Here is a 26,084-nt window from a genome sequence, read left to right as displayed (position 1 = left end):
TCTAAACATTGTGATGGATATCCAGCAAGAGTTGCCAGCCCTCACCTCCAGGAGGAGCTCTCCCGACAGCATGGGCGTGCCCAGAGTTCCAGCAGGGCCTCATGGACTTTGTAGTTTTTATACACAGCCCTGCTAGATACCTTGGGGACCACAAGGAGTCGCTGTAGCGAGGCTCGTAGACTCTTATGTGCCCTATAACCTGGAAGTGCACCCTGGTCACGTGAACGGGGGGAATGACGTACTTCCAGGTTGAAGAGAAAGACTTTTACTCTGACCCGGAAGTGGTAAGGACTTGTGGACTGTGGGGCACGAACACCTCGGGGTCATGGGGTATTAAAGGACTCTGGGAAAGCCCAGACACTTAGCTGAGTTGGGAGGCAGGGTGGCTAAGCGTCTGGGAGATTAGAGGATTTGTTTATTGTGTATTTGATTATTGAAGTATTTGGGAGTGGAGGGTGCTTTGTGCACTTTATTATTATAATAAATATTATTATTTGGACTTTTACCTGGTGTCTGACGTGTGGTCTGAGGGTACAAGGGTGCGAGAAAAGCCTAATCTGTCACAACATAGTTTTGTGTATGACACAATGCTTTCTTGCTTTTTCTGTAAAGGTTTCCAAGGCCTTCTCAAAGGACTAGGTGTTGTATCATGAGGGGTGGCCTGTTGCAATAGGAATAGTGCTGTTGGATTGTTGTGTGGAGCAAAAACAGTGTTGAGGTGATAAAATGGACAGTGCGGTTGCTACTAAAGAAATCGGTGCTTTCAGGGTCTCACTGGCACCCTTGTTATTGAGATCAGCAATCAGTCCCTTTTTTTTTTTTAAAACACTACCCCAATTGTCACATGCACTGCACATTCTCTTTCTTCTGCTTCAGTTTCCTTTTCTTGTACTTGATGTACTAATTTGCCCAGCTCTCTGCTTCTGCTCGCCATGTTTTCTAGGGATTGCCTTTTTCCAAAGGTAATTTAGTTTTGCTGCATTCCACGATAACTTTCAGATTAGAACTGGTGGCATAGCTAATGCGGGGCAGATAGGTTTTCAGTTTTGAAAAATATTCTGCTCTCCCACTAATACTAGATTTCATCATGAGTAACAACAACAGTTTTTTGTGTTGCTGTATTAAAATATTGAAACATGGGATGTATTTGTATTTTTAAATGTGTCTGAAAAGAGACAATAGATTTGGGAATGAGCAGTAGGAGTTGACTTGTGTGACCTGCATGAGATGATGGATTTGACAACGTTCAAATTTTCATAAAGGCTGGACCATTTTTGTATGCATTTTTGTGTAGTGCTTTGAACCTGAGGTTTCTTTTGCCCAATTTCTCAAGATAGAATTTAAATATGTAAATTTAATGTTAAAGCCCTATGTACTGTGCTGAAGCACGTCTTGTCTAGAACATTATCAGCAGCAACAGAAACCTAGAGATTTACAAAAATTTTGTTACTTTTATTTCACAATAAGGGAGGAAGGTATGTATATAATGTGACAGATTACTTGAATAAATATCCATTGTACATTTTTTTAAAACCTTAGTTTCTTTAAGGTTTCTAATACTTGAATAAATATAAAGTATTTTAAAGTAAAAGTCCACAGAATGATTTTATTTTTTTTTTTAATATGTTACTAACCCTGTGTGGTTTGTGAAGTTGGTTGAGAAAAAAAAAAAAACAGTTAATCTCACGTTTTTATAGAGTACAAAAATAAAGTTTCTGATAGAATGTTCATTCAGGGAGAGCAACGCTGGACAACAGAAAACAATATCAAAACTGTCCCAGGAAAATGTTGCATAATCTAGATGTGTCAAGTGATCTAATCATATGTGCACTACATGCAAAATGTGTGCATTTTCAGCTAAAATATTGTTAGATAGAAAATCAAAATGGACAAACGGGAAACACATTCATATTGGATTGATTGTTTGAATTGAAGACACAGCTCTTGACCTATAAATGAGAAGGAGAGGAACAACTTAATGTGTGTCAAAAAAAAAAAAACTCCTCTCATACAGTTACATTACCATCAGTAGCATGTATTGCTGGCACAAGGCAAGATGGACACATGTGATTTATGCAAAATTTTGACATTACCATTTTAATGTCATAGAAGAAATTATGATTTGTCAGGCCAAATACAGTGACCATGTGCAGTTTTCTGCTGGTGTAGCCCATTTGCTTTAAGGGTCACTATAATGTACATTAAGAATTCCTTCTGCATACCACTGTTGCAAAGAGCTATTATATGGGAATTCATGACCTTTATGTTAGCTTGGACAAGTCTGTACATTCGCCTCTGAACTCTTATTTCCACTGTGTTTTTGTCCAGAGAACTGATGATCTCTGCATGGTTTATTCACACTATTCTCAGTAACACTCAAGAGACTGTTGTGCATGAAAAAATCAAGAAGGGCAGTAGTTTCTCAGATGTTGCAACAACCATGTCTGGTATCAAATTCTAAAATCAGTAGTTTATTAGAGCAGACTGTGTGTGTTGTTAAGCAGTTGTACCTACAAACATGGTAACTGAGTAAATGAAGTAAATTAGAAGAATGAAACGAAAAATAAATTGCAACAATCAGGTCATGTATGGAAGTAAACAATAACACACAATAAAGGTGGTTTTTAATGTTGCTCTCCAACTGGTCTGAAGCATGGAGGCAATTCTTCGAACACAATGACATACTGAAAGGGTAATAGGAGAAATACACAGATAATTAAATGAACAGTTCACAGTGGGACTATGGAAGCTTATTGCAGAAAAAAAAAAAAAAACAAGTGACATTACATATAACTGGTCAAACATGTTAAGCTTGTCTGTGCCCACACAGATGCTGGAACCATGTAATGCCATTGACAAGCTAATAATCTAGTGCCCCACAAATCAATACCAAATTAAAAATTCCAATAGTTGAAAATACCATACGTATGCTTCATGACCATGAGCAGAACTGATTTAAGGTTTTATTGAGTATATATTTAACTTGAAGGGAAATATGCTGTGTGAAAATTCCCAAAACAGGTGACAAGAAAGGATCTGGGGAAGTGTGTGAAAGCACTTATTGCATGCAGCTAAAAGTTTAATTGAAACAGATGTATACCATTACTTACAATTAATTTGAACTTTACACAGTTAAACACAGTAAACGCGATTCTAAATAACTTAACATACAAGTACAAATAAATACACAAATACAAAAATACAAATAACAAATTCACATTTAACTTCAAAGTCCCAATACTTAAACTTTTCACTGTAAATGTGAATCAATCACATTGTGATATTTTTAAAAAGCTGTTTCAAAAGATTATTGTAACAAAGAAATACTGGATTGTAGTGCTACAATAATCAGTTATGTTTTAGGACACTAAGAGTAAATGCTTTTGCCAAATATTAATGGGACTTTTCAGAACATGATCACTTCTTCAAACATATTTACAGACCCCACTTTCAAAAAAGTTGGGACACTTTCTAAAAGTGCAATAAAAACTAAACTCTATAATCTGGTAATTCACTTCAACTGTTATTTAACAGGCAAAACTTAATTCTATTTGTTAAACATAAACAAATTTAGAAATTGATGTCTGCAACACACTCCGCAAACGTTGGGACAGAGGCAAAGTGAGACTGTAAAGGTAATACAAGTAACACTCTGTAAAGGTCCTCAATTAGCAGGTTAACTGGTAACAGGAGTGGGTACCAAGATTAGGTATAAAAGGAGCATCCACCAAAGGCTCAGTCTTTACAAAAAAAAAATGGGCCGTGGCCCATCACTTTGTGCTGAACTTGTACAACAAACTGTTTTGGAAATGGGGTTTATAATTTAATTTCAAAGTTAAGGTTTGGCAGGTGCATTCCTACCTTTCCAGTCTGCTTGAGTTTCGTTTGCACTTCTTCCACAGGAACATCAATATAAATGGCAACATGAGGAGGAAGGAATTCACAAATACTGATCCCCTTAATTTCATGATAATGATCCACACCTAAACAGAAATTAAATGACAAATAAAACATGTGCATGAAAGAAAAATTTTAGGACTGGGGATCGAATTAGTTGTCATAGGAAATAAGAGTCGCCGCCTTCAGTGTTTTGCTTGAGTTAACATTTTCTTTTTGTGTTGGCCATAAGGTTAACCCAACATGATTTATATTATGAACTAGCTGTGTAAGTCCATGCTGTAAAAAGCCTGGGCTCCAAGAAACTATTGAAATTGTCAGAAAAAAAAATTGAAATGCAGAGATGTCAGGTAATTGAAAGTAATTACTCTGGGAAAGGAATGAGGATCTACCTCTGATGTTGTCCCACTGGCCCAGTTAAGTAGGCACTCATATTATTTTCATTGTCCCCTCAGGCTTTACATTTGATGTCATACACCTTAAAAAACTTCACAGTAAAATGACATTCTATATAAAACCCTTGCCCCCTTACAGGGATCGGACCTCAGACGTCAGCACCTGAAGCAAGCACCTCCAACACCTAGTAACAGCGGCCTATTCATTTATTTGTCAGGGGGAAGATCACAGCATTACATTCTTAGGCTGGACAGACAGACACATACACTCACACATCTGGATGTTCATATACAAGATTAGTCTACCCTTATATAACATAGTATTGAAATATGAAAATGCATATGTTTGCGAAGGATGAAAGAGGTGGTTCTCTTGCAGAGGTGCCACAGATAAAAGCTCCTCCATCTTAAAATGCCTGAAAGCATTTTAAGATGGAGGAGCTTTTATCTGTGGCACCTCTGCAAGAGAACCACCTCTTTCAACCTTCGCAAACATATGCAGTTTTTAATATCTGGAAAAAAATTGGGATTAACTTCCTTAGAGATCTTTATATAAACAACATCTTTGCATCCTATGAACAATTACATTCCAAATGTAACTTTCCAGCAACACATTTCTTTCGCTATCTTCAAATTAAAAACTTTGTTAAACAGAACCTGCCCAATTTTCCTCATCTTGCACCCTCGTCCAAGCTGGAAAAAATATTCCTCAATTTCAAGGACTCAGACACCATCTCTGCAATATGTCAAATTATTTTACAATCCCTCCCTTTTAAAGATCCTAGAGGACAATGGGAAAAAGATCTCTTAATCAATATATCAGAAAAGGAGTGGAAAGTAGCAATGCAGAGAATTCTCGAGCTCCATATGCGCCAAGCATACAATTTTCAACTCAAAATTATATAATCGAGCACATCTGTCTTGCCTAAAACTCTCCAAAATGTTTCCAGGGCAAGATCCAACCTACGAACGCTGCAGTCATATTCCAGCCTCACTGGGTCACATGTTTTGGGCCTGCACCAAATTAACATTATTCTGGATCAAAATGTTTAATTACCTTTCAGACAGCCTTGGTGTCACAATCGCTCCTAACCCATTAACAGCTGTGTTTGGTGTTCTACCAGATGGGATTGAAGTGGAGAAGAACAAACAAACTGTGATTGCATTCACTACACTACTGGCACACAGACTTATTTTGCTAAACTGGAAGAATTCTAACTCTTCTCTTTTAAGTCAGTAGGAAACCGATGTTTTATACTATTTGAAACTGGAAAAAATCAAATACTCAGTTAGGAGGATCCGTACAGATTTATTTCCAAAACATGGCAGGATCTAATCAATAATATTTTAGAATAAGCTCTTAAAGCACAGGAAGCAATTATTTCTGCATTTCTTTTTCTTCTCCATTCTCTGGCTTATCAAACATCAATTTAGGTATGTTTACAAGCCTTAAGTTTTACCCTGTTGGTTATGCTCTTCCTCTCTGGGTTGGGGGTCGATCTGTTCTCAATCCTACTTTTTGTAAAAATTGTTTGATTTGTATGGAATGATTACAATAAAATTAATTAAATAAAATAAAAAAGAAATATGAAAGTGCTAAAGTCAAGTCTGGTAGAAACAAAAAGATCCGAACTAGAGGTTTCCTAGAAATCAAAATCCTTAAAAAAAAAAAAAAAATTCATATCCCATATTGAAGACTAGCAGAATACCCGTGTTTTGCAGCGGAGAAGTAGTCTGTTAAAGAAGTTATGAAAAAGAAAAAGGAAAAATTTAAAAAATAATGTAAGATGATTGTTAATGTAATTGTTTTGTAATTGATTTGAGTGTTGTTGTCATATATATATATATCTATCAAAATACCCGCGCTTGGCAACGGAGAAGTAAAAAGAAAAGGAAACATCTTAATAATAACGTAACATGATTGACAATGTAATTGTTTTGTCATGAGTGTTGTATATATATATATATATATATATATATATATATATATATATATATATACACACACTAATAAAAGGCAAAGCCCTCACTGACTGACTGACTGACTGACTGACTCACTCATCACTAATTCTCCAACTTCCCATGTAGGTAGAAGGCTGAAATTTGGCAGGCTCATTCCTTACAGCTTCCTTACAAAAGTTGGGCAGGTTTCATTTCGAAATTCTACGCATAATGGTCATAATTAAAAGCTATTTTTCTCCATTTACTGTAATGGAGTTGAGCTCGAAAGCCGTGGGGGGCGGAGTTTCATGTGACATCATCACGCCTCTCACATAATCACGCATTACGTAGAAAACCAGGAAGAGCTACAAAAAGCGCTGAAGAAAACATGCATTATATAATTAAGGCAGCGAAACAATTAGAAACGAGCGAGTGACATATAAAACCATATTCAGTGGCTCACGTGAACTGACGCAGTGCGCAGACAAAAAGCAACAGTTCCAATTGCACCACGGCATGTGGCTTGTCTATTTGAGAGTATGTAGATCGTGGTACACACATATATATATATATATATATATATATATATTTATTCGCAGTGGAAGTAATGTGTTAAAGAAGTTATGAAAAAGAAAAGGGAATACAATATACAGTAATTGTTTTGTGAGTGTTATTGAGTGTTGCTGTCATCAAGGATTTGATTATCATTATTTCTTTCAATCAGGGTCGTATTTGTAGGATGTGTTGTGTTCAAGTTACATTCCGTGTTTGTCAATCGTTGTAAAGATAAGAGGTTTCATTCATCGATTCGTTTCTTACTGCATCAATAAACAGCTCGTCTTTCTTATCTGAGATGTGACACACTGCATGCACGGGTTTTTTTTTTACACTGTCTTCCTTTAGCGGGACATTCACTTTTTCCACCGTGTGCTTTGTTTCCGCAGTAGCTGCACTTTTGAATATGCTTGTATGCATCAGACGCTTCATATTTTTTGCTGCCTTCTCAATTGTGTAATTTGGTTTTTGTTCAGCACTCTTTGGAACTGTTGCTTTTTGTCTGTGCACTGCGTCAGTTCACGTGAGCCGCTTGGTGTTCTTGCATCGAAGGTTCCCAGCTGTGCTGGTGCCATCTCGTGTGATGTCCACGGCTGTATGTAATGTCAGCTAAGACCCGGCACTTAAAAGTTTCTCTCGCAGTTTCGCCGAGTTTGTGCCAAACACCACCCTGACCATCTCATCTTCCTCTGCATAAGCACGGCCCTTCACCCGTGAATATTTAGTGGCAGTTTCTATTGGATTGCCGCTGACGGATGGCCTTATATGGGCAGGCACTAAATTACAAACACCAGTGGCAGCCTATGAACTTAATTTAAACTTTAGGGTTACACCGTGCTTTGTTTCCGAAGTACCAGCACTCATGAATATGGTTGTATACGTCACTCGCTCGCTTATTGTTTCGCTGCCTTCTCAATTATATAATGCATGTTTTCTTCAGCGCTTTTTTGAGCTCTTCCTGGTTTTCTACGTACTGCGTTGATAGTCAGTTCATGTGATTACGTGGGAGGCGTGATGATGTCACGTTAAACTCCGCCCCCCACGGCCATCCAGCTCAACTCCGTTACAGTATATGGAGAAAAATACCTTCCAGTTATGACCATTATGCGTAGAATTTCGAAAATGAAACCTGCCCAACTTTTGTAAGTAAGCTGTAAGGAATGAGCCTGCCAAATTTCAGCCTTCTACCTACATGGGAACTTCAAGAATTAGTGATGAGTCAGTCAGTGAGTGAGTGATTGAGTCAGTCAGTCAGTCAGTGAGGGCTTTGCCTTTTATTAGTATAGATCTATACTATGCTTTGGATAAAGTAACCTTAACCAACTCCAAACAAGATGAAATGTTCAGAACTGATAAAAGTTATATTGTTGATGACTAGCCAGTACATTGATATAACATACTGGCAATTTCACCTCACATCAAGAATCTCTTGATTCTTAAATATTCCTCTGCCAACAGGGCCAGGGCTTACAACCATGGAGGCCAGCAATTTTGACAGAGGGTATAGGGCAGTGTAAGGATCCTCCAACAGAAGGTAGGAAATACTTATTTTTAAGAGGCAATTTCTGCTCTCACTGATTGAAATCCTTAGGGCATTTTATATTATTTAAAAAAACAACAACAAAATATACAGAACATTTTAGATTGTCAGAACAGTGAAGGTGACTTATCTAGTCTCATTGATAGCAGAACAACAATACATAAATTAAGCAGTGTATAGATTTAATTTTATAAATTTTTTTTAAAGAAAAAAATTGTCAAAACAAACAATTAAAAGAAAACATGTTTTAATAAAGGTCAGTATACTCAAAGTGATTCATTTGGAGAACCAGTTTACTAAAAAGTTAAACATACAGCAGATCATCAATAGCCAATAGTCACCCATTAGCGTAATTACAAGTTACAGTTACCACATTTCTTTTCCAAGGCATTTATATTAATCATACTGAAATTCTAACCCAGAATTGCAAGGTTTGCTTTGATATAAAAGTTTTCCCTGTCCACCAGAAGGTTGGATGGTGGTAGCTTTAAATCCATTCCTCATGGACAGAAGTCCACTTTGTAGAGCAGATGCTGGGCAGGTACAAACGTTATGTACCAGACACATATCTGAGCAATTTGATTTTTTTTTCTAATTCAATAACTGTCACCTTGCAGTCTATATACTGACACAACCCTCCAACCTTGTTTGCTAACATAATGTTTTGGATAATATTAGGAGTCTTGCTAGCTACTGAAATAAGTGATTGATAATATATCATCAGAGAGAATGACTCTCACCTTATGTGCTGCTTGGTCGACTGGTACCAAAAAAGCCATATGTTTTTGCAGACTTTCAATACATTTCAGGCATTTTATTAGCATGCTTTGCTATTTCAAGCCAATGCAAGTTTCATATGTCAATGGCTGGTGGATTGCCCCTGTTAATGCTTACGGGCCATTGTGTTGGTGGTTGTGATATTGTCTTTTGTATTTTCACCAGGTTTCGCAGTAGCCAGATGTTTGATGTCTGATTTGTTTCCTAGTTCAGGTGACTATTTTGTGAACTTTGCATGTCCCCTACCATTTTTTTTGACGGCTTCCTCCTACATTCAAAATCAGTCCAATATAAGAGTGATTGTGTGCCCGATTTTTGCTTAGTATAATCTATGGCCAATTCTTTTAGGAATTTTGCTTGGGGAAAAGGCATCTCTGCGTCAAAACTACTGATTGCACCCATGTGTATGACTATATGATCTTTAAGCAATGCTTAGAACTTCATTTTATTATTTTTGTTATATGTTCTGTTTAATACTTAATTTGGAAGTTAGCATTACATAAGTGGAGAGATAATAATGTAAATGGACCAATATAAATCTGAGAAATAGATGGATCGAATTGAAATGAAGAATAAGTACTACTGAGACCTCCACAGTTTAATCCATACCATGGCTGCCAAGTTTTATTGCATTTCATAATTGACTATCAATCGCTCCCTTGATCAATTAATAACCATCATTAAATCAAATTTACTAAAGAGAAACACTGCTAAATAACTTAGAAAAAAATGTAAAATAAAAAGCCCCCGCCCTCGAAAAAAAACTTTTTACACTGCAAGAATTTTTTTTTTACTGGTTAGTGACACATTGCCCCTTTACGTTATTAAAATGTGTTTAATGCACTTAGGGAGAGAAGACCTGGGGGAGAGAGAGAGAGAGATGTTGGTGGAAGGGGTGGAGCTATCCTGAGAAGACTTACAAACACACACACACTAATGCACATTCTTTGCATTAGACAGAGAGAAGGAGAATATTAAGTACTTAAAGTGCACAAATTACAAGACCTGTTCCTCTGCTTAAATCAAATGGCCTGGATATGTGGCCACAAGGGGGTCTCAGAAAGGACCCTGGCTTAAAGCTTTTGGCAAAATGAGTGCAGGTGATGTTGCCTCCAACTTCAAGTGAGCAGTTTAACACAGATTTAGCAGCATAAATGTGCTAAATTGTTACACCCAAGGTTATCATAATAATCTAAATCAAGTTCAATCAAGATGGGGAGCATGTACTGGTACAGTGCATTTCCGCACCCACTACACGGCGAAACAACTCGGGATCCCGGTTGGCAACCCCCCAGGCAGACACGTGGTCCAGTCCTACCCTCCGGAAATGACCCTCCATCTGCCGCAGCCAGGTGTTATGTGGGTGTCCCCTTGGCCTGGTTCAGCCACTCGGTTCCCCAACAATGAGGATCTTAGGAGCCGGATCATCCTTGGGGAAGCGCGCCACATGGCCGTAGTGCCATAACTGACGCTCCCTCACAATGCAGGTAATGTGCCTCATTTGGGACTCCATGAGCAACCACTCATTCAACACAAAGTCAAACCAACAGTACCCAAGGATTTTCCAGAGAGACACAGTACCAAAGGAGTCTCAGTCTCAGGTCACTGGATATCGCCTATGTTTCACAACCATATAGCAAGACAGGAAGCACCAAGACTCTAAAGACTTGAACCTTTGTCCCTTTGCATAGATATCGGTTATTATGATAGCACCAATAGTTATCATAATAATCTAAAGATTAAATTAAATAGATACACCTGCTTACTAGAATACAATTTCACAAAACAAGGGTAAGCAGACACTTAAATGATATACTAGGTACTAAATATTCAATTAATCAAATGTAACAATTGCACAAAATTGATAGAGGATTCATTCAATTTATTACATGTACTCCCGATAGGGTACAAACATTACATCATATTACATATTTTTTTCCCATGGTCTGTAAAAGATAAGTATTAGCCATGTATAAATATTACACATCATATAAAACACCCAATATAAAAATTATAACAGTTACATAAAACAGGAAAATGAAAGATGGAGTACATTAAAATGAAAATGATCAATAGGAAATCATAAAAATGATCAATAGAAAATCAATACATTATAAACATAAAAAAGTGACCTAGAAGATCACCATAAAAGAAACATAGACAAGAACAATGTGAGCCAATAAAAGATCTAATCAGTCCACAACAGTAGATACTGTATCATAAAGCTTACAACCATATAACATCAGGAATATACTGAATTCCTGAGACTCAAAGACATGTGTAAATTTGGCTGATGCGTTTCAAGGATTCACCTCTTCTTCAGGGCACAGCAACCAAGTGAGAAATAAATAATATAACCAAATACTAAACAAGTAAAAGAATTGAGAAGTAAATAATATAACCAAATGCTAAACAAGTAAAAGAATCCCAATGTGCACATGAAACAATACAATTCAAAAATATTGCACGACCTATTATACAAGGTCAGATGCTCACAAGGGTAGATCCAGAGGCCAGATTCTGATAATTAATATTTCTTCTAAGACTTTGATCACGCACCAAATGTCAATTTTGACTAAGGGTCTTCTCTTTTGTACCTTCATTTATATATCAACCATTCTGCACAAGTGTTAAATTGTTAAATCCACCTTCGGATTATAAAGAACAAGTTGCTAAGCAACATCAGGGACTTTCCTCTAAATCCACATTCACGTGTCCTGGGCCTATGAGCCCTGAAATTGACACATTTTAATGTTTAGTTATTAGGGACACAGAAAAAATGAAAATTATTGAACACACAAACCTTTTGCTAATATTTCTAGAGACTGCCAATAAAGTGTTAGAGAAGTCAGTGTTGAATGAAATTAAAGTATGGATAAGTTTCACAGTATTAGGTAAGGAATGAGTGGACACGGGATATATTACACAGGAAGTAAGTCACTTTATATGATATACAAGTTGTGAGTTGAATAAGAAAGGGAAGAATAAGAAATTATGCCAAGGTTTCTAAAAAATGAAAGTATAATATTTCCCAAAATAAATGAAAAGGATGAATTTTCTTAAAATGGGATTGTGTCAATTGGCACAAGTTATGTTTTGTTGCAATTTCATTATCAAGTTATACAACATGCAGTATTTAATTTCTACAAGGCACACCGATGAGTATTCTCCTTTAATACTGAAATACGACATCATAGTGACATCCACATCAAAATAAAAATCAAGCAAAAAACTACAAATAACCCCCTGTGAATCAGGCGCTAACTTTCAGTTAATCAGTTAAGAAGGACATAAACCACACATGAGCAGTGGAAGAGATATACTTTCTCTGAACAAGACAGGAGGAATATACTGAAATGCTAGGGGTTCAGTTGGGTATACAGCCTATTAATGGCAAGGATTCTCACATGTTTAAGCAGTCATGAAGTGCACACACCTAAACTTATACACACAAATTGCAGTTGATATTTCATAATTTAACTATTTTAGCCCAGTCTGTACATGCAAATGTCTGTTTCTAGTCTCTGCTGCTCTTTGAAGGCTTTCAAAATCGTGTGTCTGGCTCCAGCACACCTCACTGTTCCTCCACATTGTGCAATTATACCATGTTGCTATGTAACATCACATAAAGTGGAAGAACAATTTAAACAAAACTTGAGTTTAACTTCCTTAAATAAGTTCTCCCTAGATCTTCACTGTAATCTTTATTCTTGCCTAAAATATATCAAAGTGGGTTATTTTAATAGTCAGAAAAACTATTTACCACAGTTATCCATGGTAAATGAAAGAACACTTTCCCACTTTGCTAAGCTTGAGTAAATAAATTACTGATATAATATCTTCTTGGTCATTTCCCTGGCATTATATAGATTACCGTTCCAAGACTAAGGCCTTTGTACCAACAGTAGAGTCGCCAGTTTGTTTTATGCTATAAATTGTAGCAATATTAAAAAGGAGTTTATTGATAAATGTTCTTTATAATAACATAAATGAATTAGTTAAAAGTGGAAACTATTACAAATCAACAGAGGCAAAGATATTCTCATAACAATTTCATTATGATCTAATGCTTTCTTTATCATAGAAGTTCTCACTAGAATAATTTGTAGTAGTTAAAGCAGAAACAGAGGGTACAGATTAATGGCAGCCAAATAACTAAATGTGTTTCTTTATTATAACATTAATAATATACATGGCTTATATTCCATTTCATCACTTTTTTGAAATAAATGGAACTACTGAAAAGCTCTGCTTCTATAACTGGCATAAATCAGGCTTCAGAGCCAGTAGAGCATATTGACACAACATCTGTAAGAAATTAACTTTTCAAGCCTTCTACCATCTCCTAGATTGCTTTGTCCCAAAGACGAGTGTTGGAAACAAACCAAGCAAGACAGACCAGACTTTTCTTTCCTCAACAACAGTTTCCAGTTCTTTCCCATTGGAGACAAGATGTGCACTTGCCACATTCCTCACTGTATCAAGCAGAATGCAAACTTGAACACAAATCTCATTTTAACTACTAGCATCAACAGCATATATTTTTTTGGTCGCTAGTCTAAACAAGTGACCATAGAAGATTAAAACCATCTGATTCGTCTTCAGGTTTCAAATAAATTTCAATGTGTATTACAACTTAAAGTTTTAAAACTAAACTGAAAATTGTAAACATCTCCAATAAGTGTTAAATTACCCTGGTCATCACTCTGTAACCTGCGTAATTCTTCATTTTACCATCTTGAATTCTCGCATCACATACAGGAACAGCTTATTCACATTTCGTTTTGGATAGTTACTATTGTCATCAATGAAACAGAGTGCCATTTGTTCAGATACAAAGTTCCCCCTTCATTTTTTCAAACACAGGCAGGTTTGAGAAGATTTACTATAGACTACCACCACCTTCAAGCACTGGAGGAGCCAGCAGTTCACAGCCCTGTAATCGGCAAAAATCTTAGCCCTTCTTACACTGCAAAGGCTAAGATGGCATGTGGAATTGGATGGGTGCATACTGAGGCTCTAAGTACTTTTAATTAAAAAAAAAAAATCACTATGATGTGCATATTTAGCAGTAAAAATGTGCCCCTAATAAGCTAACTCATACAAGCAGATATAATTACTTCTTACATTAATTTTACTTTTCAGGCTGTGTGAAATCTATATTATTATAGATAGACAGAGAGGCAGAGCTTTATTTTGGATTTTTTTTTTTACAAAAGCTTTTAAATACATAGTTAAATACATAAATAATTATATGACAACACACACACAATGAACTGAACACACACCAGCTCGGCTGCAAGAACTGGTCATGTCATCAGCTAGTACATACAGTTATCTAAAAGAGATACAATTCACGGACTCTGCCAGTACCTCATTGAAAAACATTCTGAAAAACCGCAGCCTCTATTGCATGCTCTTAATTGTACCGAGTTTGCAAATTAAGGATTTTGCAAATTAATCTCTGTTATTCCAATGACAGCCACATTACTGACAAGCGCAGTCTCTGCACTTATCTTCATACGACTGGCTGGCCCTCCACTCGCACACTTCAATCCTACAAGATACGTTAATTCATGGCTGATATGAGGATGATGATCAACCATTGATGCTCAAAGCAAAGAGCAAATTAGGAAGACTGCATTTGATGAAAACTTAAATTAAGCACTGACTGCTTTGCAGGACTACATAACTTTTTTGCAGAATGTAGCGCTTGTTATAAACTTAATAATAAGAAGAATTACATTTATATAGCACATTTCTCATTATTCAAAGGGCTTTGCCAACTCCACGCAGGGAGGACCCGGGAAGTGAACCCATGTTCTCCTTAGGGCAAAGCAGCAGCAGGACTACAACTGTGCCACCTGTGTGGACTTACGGATTATATTCTTCAGTTTCAGAAATTCTCTGTCATTTTAAACTGTCAAGCAAGCACTATATTATACAGTACACTTGACGATTAGTCAAATTCAAATTTTAAACATTATGTTTCAAGAAATAAAACATAGCACTAGGACTCTGAGCCTCCATATACCTTTACAGTACCGCAAAGTTGATCCGAATGTAATGTATGTGTACCAGTACCTTTTTTATACAAAAACAGCATTGCACACCAGAATGACAAAAAAAGCAAGAAAGTTGAAAAGAAAGAAAACTTCCGATTTTGGTGCTACAATCACAGTGAGGCATTATGCAAGTAATGTAACTTTTGCACAATATAAAGTAACATTAAGCAGAAAAGTATTTAACGACACAGAGCTGCATTGAATAAATCTGCTAATTCTACAAGGCAGAATCAGACAAAGACAATGCCAAGTTATAATGGACGATTCTGTTCCTTGATCCTTCTCCATTCAAGACATGAGCACACCAACAACTGGTTTTCTACTATAACTTAATTATTAGTATCAAGGCCATCAGGAAGTATTAAGGATTGTGTTTCTGTGAACTTACACTGTTTTCTGATATAGCCTTCCTTCAGCATTGCCTCAAGGAATACCATGTCACTATAAGGAGAACGCTCCAAAATGACACCTTGACCTGAAAGTTAAAAGCAAATAAAAATGAATAAACAAACAAGATTAGAAGAAGGAGAAAGAAAATGAGGTGACAAGTCTAACGAATCAAAATGTTTGTTAATATCCATCTTTGCCCTTGTTATTAAAAAAATATATACAGTGCATCCGGAAAGTATTCACAGCGCATCACTTTTTCCTCATTTTGTTATGTTACAGCCTTTTTCCAAAATGGATTAAATTTATTGTTTTCCTCAGAATTCTACACACAACACCCCATAATGACAACGTGAAAAAAGATTACTTCAGATTTTTGCAAATGTATTAAAAATAAAAAAAACTGAGAAAGCACATGTACATAAGTATTCACAGCCTTTGCCATGAAGCTCAAAATTGAGCTCAGGTGTATCCTGTTTCCCCTGATCATCCTTGAGATGTTTCTGCAGCTTAACTGGAGTCCACCTGTGGTAAACTCAGCTGATTGCGGTCTTACAGCTGGTGCAGAATGCAGCAAAAAAGGGATCACATCGCTGCAGTGCTGGCCTTTTTTCATTGGCTCCCTATTAGTTACAGGGGGAATTTTAAGATTTTGGTGTTTGTTTTAAAAGCTCTACACGGGTCAGCTCCACCTTACTTAGCTGATCTTCTTGTTCCATATTCGTCAGCCAGGCAGCGGAGGTCTTTAAATCGGCTGTTGCTTACCATGCATGGTTGAAGTGGAGTAGCGATCGTGCCGATGTGATGGCTATTCATAAATTGTGAAATGTTTGCTCCTCGTAATAAGGTCAGCTCCCATACTTTTTAAAAAAAGCACTTTTATTTCACTTGCTTATTAGCTTATGAGCTTGAGTGTTTAAATCTTTCTATTTATATTGTTTATACTGTGTTCATTTTATTTTTTAATAATTTTACATAAGCTATTTATGTTTGTATGTTGGTATGTTTGTTCATGTACACATTTTTTTTTCTTTTTATTAATTCCTTATTTGGCATTTATTTCTTAATGTTAGCCTTTACTCTATGTAAAGCACTTTGGTCAACTTTTAGTTGTTTTAAATGTGCTAAATAAAACCTAAACCTAAAATATACAAGAGGTGATGCACTTTAAATTTAAGGGAATGCTGTGACACACTACAATTATTAATGTATTTTGTGTTCTCCTGAAACCCCATTGATTTAATCTTTGATCAGCAACTTTTATAGATTAGGTAGATAAATGCTCTACTGGTGACTTATCCTTCTTTACACAAGCATTACTTAATACTTTTTAAGAATTTCATAATAGAAGATATAATAATATGAAAGTAAAACAACATATGATGAAAATATTCTATCTGACATTATTTGTCTTGTGGCATTGTCTCTCTCTCTCTATTATATATATATATATATACACACACACACACACACGAGGTGTGGCAGAAAAGTAATGAGACTGATTTTTATTTACCAAAGTTTTTATTTTTTTCAAACATCAATGTTATCCCCTTCAAAGTAGTTCCCTTGGGCAGCTACACACCGATGGAGACGTTGTTCCCACTGTTGGTAGCAGCGCTGGAAGTCTTCAACCGGTATGGTCTTCAGCATGTCTGTTACACTCTTTTGGATGTTTTCTAAAGTCCCGAAATGACGTCCTTTGAGGACATTTTTCAGTTTAGGAAAAAGGAAAAAATCACACGGACTGAGGTCAGGTGAATAAGGGGGCTGGGGAACCACAGAAATGCCTTTTGAGGTCAAAACTTCTGTTATAGAGAGGGCAGTTTTTCGGCACCATTTTGGCACAGACCTTTCGCATGTGCAAATGTTCAGTCAAAATTTGATGAACGGTAAATCTGTTCAAATTTAATTGTTCACTCAACATTCTTAATGTTAAACGACGGTCTGATCTCACAAGAGTGTTCACACGTTCGATGTTTTCATTGGTTTTCGAAGTTGAAGGCCTCCCTGAAAACTTGAGCTCAGGATAAAGAATGTTCCCCATAGGCCTGTTTTAACTTTTCAAACGTCACACTTGCCGATTCTCCAAGCTTAACACAAAATTTAATGGCACAACGTTGCTCCAAATTCCGCTGTTCCATTTTGCGTGACGCACAACCAAAAACACAACTTCGCTAATAGCAGTCACAAATCACGTAGTTAACGGAAGGAGTTGAAACTCGCACTGAGCTATGGGAGGGTACTGATACACGTGCTCTATCAAGGACAACAGCGCAGCGTTACCAGATCGCTTGCAGTGTTGCCAGTCTCATTACTTTTCTGCCACACATACATTATATATATATATATATATATATATATATATATATATATATATAATCCAACGTCTCTCTGCTTTTCAGGAGAGAACTACTTAATGGATTTAGATCTGTTGTTTTTCTAGAATTTGCTTGAACATTCCAGTCGATTCTGCAACTTCTCTCATTGCGCCATGTATCACAATTCACTTGCCGTACCAATTTATTTGTGCGAATTTGAGAGACACGCAGTGGGCAGAGGCCCTCCTCACTGACGCGTCTGCCTCGGGCCGTTCCTTGCCTCTGATTAGCTAGTGAACGAGAGAACTACTTAATGAATTTTGATCAGGCTTTTTTCTAGAATTTGCTTGAACATTCCGGGTGATTTTGCGGCTTGTCTCATTGCGCTAAGAATCATAGTTTGCTTGCTGGAGCGATATATTCACTCTAATCCGAGACAGAGGCTGTGGGCCGAGGGGAGGAGGAAGAGTGACGTCAGGAGTAGAGAGCTTGGCCTGGCCCTCCTCACTGTCCTATTTCACTTCTACACGGGTGAAGCCACACGGGACAGCTAGTAATACATAAAGAATTAATTCAAGAAATAAATTAACCCAAATGTAAGGCTTCATATGGTCATTATAATTCATAATTACAGCAAAAATCCCCCTCAGCATAATAAATATTGCAGAGTGGTTGAAAGACAGGCAATATATAAAGACAATAAAAACTTGATTTATTTAAATAAAGGCAGACATCTTAATATCTTCCCCCATAAAGCAGTTGAGGAAAAGAAACATTCACATTGTAAAGCTCTACCTGCAAATACCAACAAGCGAAATATTGCATTGCTAATGATTTAGAAAGACATACATATATCTTGGTAACAGAATGTTGGCTAGAGGATGAAACTGCCAAAATAAAAAAGTACTTTACACTCAAACAACAGTGCTTATGTTTCTGAACTTAAAACTTTAGGATACACGATATTATAGTAAGCAAGGTATTTAGAACATATGTACCTGTTGTGATTAGATGTTCTAGAGCATCAGAATATTGCAGGAGTCTAATGGCATACATCCACGACTGCAGACGGTAAGAGTTTCCATCCAAGCATTTTGGGTCCTTGTAAAACTTCTCCAGACTGCAGTTTCCAGTAAATTTCAAATTTAGATGCTCGTTTCCTCCTGTCTTTTTATTCCAGTAATATATATCTGGCTCTGGCATGTACAACATGCCTAAAAACAAACCACAGCATTAGAAACAAGTTATAATTGCTACACTTGAGTAAACTCCCTCTTTAACTGCTGTGTATGTGCTTAAAGGCAACAATCTCACTCTCGTGCACTAATAGTTGTGTCCTTAAATGTACTCTATAGATTCCTCCAACTGTCCATTTTCAAAACTGATTAATCCAGTTTAAGAACTGCTGAAGCCACAGCTAATCCTGGCAGTGCTATGTGCAACCACCATGAATGTGACACCAGTAGATTGCAGAGCATAGTCATGTACACATCTATACTCATATTGACTGTGTCAAGCCAGGGTTACCAAATAACATAAAAATGTGCTTCTTTGGTATCTGGAAGGAAAAGCAGAGTATCCAATCGGGAAATAGCACAGGGAAAAACAAGCAAATTCCACAAAGAACTCAAACTTGGTCTTCAGTAGCTATCAGAATGCAGAGCTAACCACTGCACCACTCTTTAGAATTAAACAGTACTTGTATTATGTTGTTGCAGTAGTAAAAAAGAAAAATCGAGCAAAGCAATGTTTTTCGTAAAAAAAATAAAAAATCTACTTAAGTTTTGCGCATATAACAAACCAACCAACCATTCATCCACTTTCAATGCAACCTATCTATTTTATGGGCACAGGGACCCACTGCCTGTCCTGGCTAAATAACACAGAAAATGGGCAAGTAGTACAACATACAACACACCCTCACTCACCCATAACCTAACCAGCACGTCTTTAGGATACTTGAGTATAAAAGGAGTACAGCACAGTCACATAGAAACAAGAAAGAAAACAGTGATCACCAATAAATAAATAAATAAATAAATTACCAAGCTTCTCTGCCAACTTCTGAGCCAGCATCCCTTTTCCAGAGGCTAAGTTTCCATCAACTGTGATGATCTTGCTGTACTCCTTGAACCGTGGAGTGGTTCGTTCCCCAAGAATGTAAGCCAACCACCCATACTGAAGATTCCTTTGAGAGCTCAGATGAAACCGGGCCTTAAAAAGGCAACAAAAAACAATAATAGATTATAAAGGAAGACCTGTCCAGATAACCGTATGGACTTCAGCATTTGTAACAGTGAACCATCCAGTCCATCACAGGGTACAGACAAATACACACTAGTAAACCGGATTTGCAACTGAACTGAATGTTTTTGGGAGACCATGCAAAGTGCACACAATGTTTTATCCAGAAATGTATCCTAAAAGTCTGCCTGTAAAACATGAACTGTATAACTCACTATGCCACAGTGCAGGTCTGATCTTCTCAATCAACTATCATTGCTATATTATACTTTTCATGGAGAGTGCCTTTAAAATGTATTTTATAATAAGCACCTTTACATGTAATTTATGGGTTGGGGACATCCTTTCAGGCAAATAGGTCATTTTGAAATATCATCTGCTTTGATGATTTTAAGATGAATTACTAATGATTTCAGCATAATGATTTTGCAGTGTAAACAACGAATATACTGCATATCAATGGTACAGTGAAAAGCACTTTTGTCCACAAACACATTAAAACATCCAGAGTTACGGACAAAAATATGCCAACAAGTGGGAATTCAACAATTTCTTTTCCTTATTTTAAGATTTGGTACATCAAGAAGGACCCATTGCCTGCCCTGGCTGCATAACACAGAAAGTGGGAAAGCAGTACAACATACAACACACCCTCACTCAATACCTAACCAGTACCTCCTTGGGGATATTGGAGTATAATAGGAGAAGAGAGGATAAGAAGGCTGCTGTTTAAATAGATTTTTACAAACATATGCAGCTGTTAGGGTTGATCTATCCATTTTCATGTCCAATAAGTACAAACAGTAAACAAATACATACCCTGCCTTTATTAAAAATACAAAGTGTATGCCTCAGTTTTCTTGGGAATAAAAAAAAAATGTGGAAAACTACAAGAGACTAGTTAAGGAGCTTCTCTCTTCCTGCCTAGCAGTTGGGTATAACATGTCTTTAAAAATCCATTTCCTACAGACTCATTTAGATTTTTTTCTCCCCCAAAAAAACTTCTCTGACTAATATGGAGAAAGTTTTCACCAGATCAACACTCAAATGGTGAGATGTTACAGTGGAAAACGGAGTTAATGCTAGCAGACATCTGTTGGTTCTTTTGCCATTAAACACCTTCAGTGGATTATGAGAGGAAAAAACTGCCAAGTGATTACTTTTGGTAAGTAATAATTATCTTTAAATCAATTACAGCATTTGTGCAATTTATATATTTTTTCAAACTTTTATCTCACAAAAATTAAATATGATACAGGAATTATGTTGCCAGATATGGATTCAGCATCCTTAACTCTAACAAACACCTACATGTTTTAATGGGGACATTTTTTTTTTTTTTAGTTTTTTTTGCAGACCAGTATAGTGGAAATTGCAGAAGCGTATTAGGGTCACAGGAAAAAAAAAAAAAAAGCAACACAGAAGAATAAATTGTGTGTCGAGATTAAAGTCGACATATTGACTAATCTTGCCGTTTATGCTGTGATTAAAGATGAAATTTCAACTTTAATCTAGAAATTTCAACCTTTCCACTTTTTAATCTTGTAATTTGTCATTAAAATAGAATGTCTTGAACGTCATCTTAAAATCGATGTTTATTCATATTTTTTTTATTGTTTCTCAAACCCCATCTAACTAGAGTAGCACGTTAAATTTTTTGTATTCTAAGTGCCCCCCATGTTTATCACATTTTACACATAAATTGTTAAGTTCATTTAAAAAACGTATTCAGTTAATAACAGAATTATGCATGGGTGGGGAGGAGTTGGGGGCACAGCTGTAGCCTCGCAGTATGAGGGTCATGTCCCGGGTATTCCCTGCCTGGAGTTTGCAAATTTTCCTGGTGGGTTTCCTCACATGTTTAATACATGCTTTAATGCATTTCATCATGAAAATTATATAAAGTAGATATCTTTGTATTCTAAATGTTCAGAAAGCTGCAAAATCATGAAGTTAATATAATTCTGTGTGGCAATCGCTGCCTGCGGCTCCTCTCAGTGCAAGAGAAAGCCCATTTAATTGGGGAACACTTTAGAATACAATGCATTTAACGCACTACTTTAGCTACGACGGGGTTTGTGAAACTACTAAATTCTGCATCGAATTTATGGTGAAGTTTACGAAGTTCTACTTTAATGACACAAACTATGGATTAAAGTGGAAATTTTGAGGTTAAAGTAGACATTCATTTAAACGACGAGATTAAAGTGGAAATGTCGACCTTAATCTCGAAATTGACTTTTTCCACTGTGTCCCAATTGTTTTTCTTCTCTATGGCCCTAATGCGCTTCCGTAGGAAATACCAGGCTAGAATCATTTCCACCTCTTTTTCAGACTATCTTGTCCGTGTCAGTTAACTTTGTTTTCATGTTTGAAATAACCCCATGATTGCAGACAGCATGCATAACGTCTTGAGGAGTTATTATAGTATGCGTGTTTATTCAAATCAAGGAAATATCCCACTTGGCTAGGAGTGAACTAACTTTTACCTCTCCTACGTAAAGGTATACATCAAACCAATAAGGAAACAAATGTATCAACCTAAACTCAAGCTGCACTTTTCATTTACTCATGTGCGATAAGATTGGCAGTCACGTTCAAGTGACGGAAACATGCATTCCATTCAATACAGGCGCCGAGAACCTAGAAAATCCCTTACAATAAAATTTGCTTAAGTATTCATTAATGTGACGGGAGTGAATTTGTCGGCTATGTTTTCAATGCCTCCAACTGATCCCGTAAAAAACATTACAGCCCCAGCCAAAGTCAAGTCGGTCAACACAGGTCTACCACGTTAACATCTTCCCCTGTCGCCTTACCACAGGTGTCGTGATCCTGGAACCAACGCTGCTACGTAAAACGAGTAGCGTTCCAGATCGAAAAGCCATTTCAATACGTCCTCTGATCTGTTTTCTCTTATGACCCTCACAGCTCTTTTACAATCTATGGGCCTAAAGGACGCGCCGGCGCCGTTTTGTGACGTCACAGGAGTGTCCTCCAAGCAGTGCATCATGTTTAAATGGAATTTTCATCACATGCAATAGAGACACTTTTGATTTAAATAAAATAAAATGAGTTGTGTTTTTGGTTCTAAAATGTCATAAGGCAACCTGTTTAAAAGCGTAAACCAACTGTAGAAGACTTGGTTTTGAAACAGAGACAACGGAAATGCAACAAGAGGGTGACAGAGATGGACGCTCGGACATGGAAAAGTGGGTGAAGCAAAACAAGTGTCAGTTTATTATTACTCAGCCAATCATCTCCGGGAAGCGTCGCAAAAGAACACATTTGATCGGAGAATAACTCTTTAACTACTTTTGTTTAATCGGGAAAAGATTATCGCAATGTATTAGTTATCCCATTGATTTCACATTTACCTTTATTTTTATTGCCACGCAACAAAGTCGGTAGGAATTTCTATTGGTGTACCCTCAATCCTGTTGAACACCATTTGTCCAAAAGCAGCGATATACTGTATATGAATCAGTCAAAAATATGAAAAATACATAATTAAATAAGTCATCTAAATATTATGGAATACTATGTTGTCGCTTTTATCGGTATTACGTTTTAATAGCCGTATTTTTAAAGATAATTGTATTTAACAAAGTGACTTTTCCGTGGGGCATATTTCCAAATGGCTCCAATGTCCCCGCTATTTTGATCAAAGTGCTCCTTCTTATGATGGTTTCGTCAGTTGTCAAACAAGACGAAGAAGATCCAATACTATCCATTTGCAGAGCCACAGCACCATACGTCACCGCAGTTGTAGACCCGCAGTTACAGACCCGTAAGTGACGTCACCTTTCCTTTCAGGCCTGGCTTATTAAAATTACTTTTGGAAGGTTTCGGCGGGTCTCGGCAAAGCCCGGAAAGTAACGTCGGGTCAAGGACCCGTTCAGAAATTAAGCAATAAAAATAAGAAGGGAAAAACTGAACATCAAACCAAATAATACGCATCACTGTGAAGTTCAGATTGTCTCTGCCATCACGTCGTGTCATTCATCAAACTAAACAATGCGGATCGTTTCTGTGAAATATTAATATTAACATTTACATTGTGTTCGGGTCTGTGGGTATGGAGGAATATTTCGGACAAAATTAAATAAATAAATAAATGCGTAAATAAATAACAGTACTGTGAAATGTGAGCATAAATAAATAAATGTGTCATGAAATGAAAGCCTTAATAAATAAATATGTCATGAAATGAGAGCATAAATAAATAAATGTGTCACGAAATATGTTTTTCGTTGCTTATTTATTTATTTCATTTTGTCCGTAACATTCCTGCAAACCGTCATGAAATACGGCTTGAAATAAAACTGTCACTTTCACTCGTCAAAGTTGAGAGGGTGGGCTCTAACACGCCCTCTAGTTACTGATTGGTGAATCGATAGCACAAGAATGAATTAGAAAAATGCTTACTACTGCCGATGAAATGGATTCTGCCGAAGATATTACGTATTTCAGAGAGAGAATTGAAGATTTATCGGAAGAAATGACAATGTTGGCGGCCCTTTTAGACTCCGATATAGATTAAACTATTTTTGAAATTATCAAAGAACAGGTGGAACGGACTCTACTACACTCCAGTTCAGGTGACTCAGTTCCCTGCTCTGGACGTCCATCCTTTGACATTCCAGCTGAGTCAATAGAACACCTTCTGTTATGCGGTTTAAAAGTACGACAGATTGCAGATCTATATGGTGTATCGGAGAAGACGATCACAAGGCGAATGAGCCAGTTTGATATACGGTAAACTGCAACGGCTGTATTAGTTTAGGTACTTTGACATGGAATGCTCAAAGCAGCTCCAACTAATATTTATTGACTCAGCTGGAATGTCAAGTCTGTTTAATTTCTTTCTAAACTAATGAGTTAAAAAAAAAGAATGGAGTCAGCTGATGTCATTAATTTTGAGAGGTCAGTCCACAGTCTGGGCCCCATATAGAGCTGAAGGCCCTGCTGTCACACACAGAGTGCAGGTTAGTGAGGGGCACAGAATGAGAGGACCTTAGTGGGCAGGTCAATAACAGAATTTGATATCATAAGACACAGGGAGCAGTGAAGGTGCAGCAGGATGGCTGTGATGTGCTCGCTGTTGGTGGTTCGTGTCAGGACTCTTGCAATTGAGTTTTGAATCAACTGGAGCTGTGATATAAGATTAGATGTGACACCTGCCAGTAGTGACTTACAATAATCAATGTGAGATGTGATAAAAGCAGGGACAAGATTCTGAGCGTTAGAAAAGGAGAGGAATGAGCAAGCATAAGAAATGTGACACACGTGGAAGTTTCTTAATGTGGCTTACATGGGTGAAATAAGAAAGGAAGAATCAAAGTAACACCAAGATTCTTTGCAGTAAAAGAAAGTCTGATGAGATCATCACCCAGAATGGTTGAAGAGGAGTTTGTTTTCTTAAGTTACACTTTAGTGCCACTTTGCTGGAGTTCAGTTATGTTGCAATTTAATTTTAAAAAGTTTTGCTCTGTTCAGGCTTTAATTTTAATTTAATTTCACTGAGGCAAGTTGTGAGCTGAGTAAGCTGTGATGAAGTGTCACTTTTAACACTGAAATATATCTAAGCATCATCTGCATAAAAATGATAAGCCAGTCCAAAGCTATGAATAACAAGCTCAAGGGGAAGCATAGAGATACAGAAGAGCAGATGATGTCATCCCATTAACAAAGGGAAGTCAGATGGAGGAACTCCTGTGAGAAATTAAGGCATGAGGGTTGCCCTGGACATGACATAAGCTGCATGGCCACAACGCCATATGCAATAACTTTTACTTTTACACAAGCTGGGACAGTAGCTCCTCAAGAGGAAGGTAACAATGGTTAGCACAATAAGGAAACATAAGCCAGAGCTCTCATCTCAACTGCTGGCCACACAGAATAGGCCAGTGAAAACCTTCACGTTTATCTAAACAAATGACACATCCTTGGTGCACAAGGTGAC

General features: G+C 37.0%; 1 protein-coding gene across 1 annotated transcript in view; it reads right to left on the bottom strand.

Moving 5' to 3' along the window:
* ndufa10 (NADH:ubiquinone oxidoreductase subunit A10) overlaps positions 1-23,087 on the bottom strand; it is a 49,212-nt gene extending 26,125 nt beyond the window's left edge. The window contains exons 1-5 of the mRNA XM_039756857.1: positions 22,939-23,087; positions 19,921-20,089; positions 18,874-19,089; positions 15,559-15,645; positions 3,862-3,983 (exon numbers count right to left, since the gene is read on the bottom strand). Coding sequence (XP_039612791.1) covers positions 3,862-3,983; positions 15,559-15,645; positions 18,874-19,089; positions 19,921-20,089; positions 22,939-23,007 — 663 coding nt within the window. The 5' untranslated portion in view covers positions 23,008-23,087. The remainder of the gene's footprint in view (positions 1-3,861; positions 3,984-15,558; positions 15,646-18,873; positions 19,090-19,920; positions 20,090-22,938) is intronic.
* Positions 23,088-26,084: the final 2,997 nt, after the last annotated feature.

Source organism: Polypterus senegalus, chromosome 6 (assembly GCF_016835505.1).
Source record: "Polypterus senegalus isolate Bchr_013 chromosome 6, ASM1683550v1, whole genome shotgun sequence".
Classification (NCBI taxonomy): Eukaryota; Metazoa; Chordata; class Cladistia; order Polypteriformes; family Polypteridae; genus Polypterus; species Polypterus senegalus.
The sequence above is the reverse complement of the archived record's forward strand: the minus strand, read 5'-3'. Positions and strand labels throughout refer to the sequence as shown.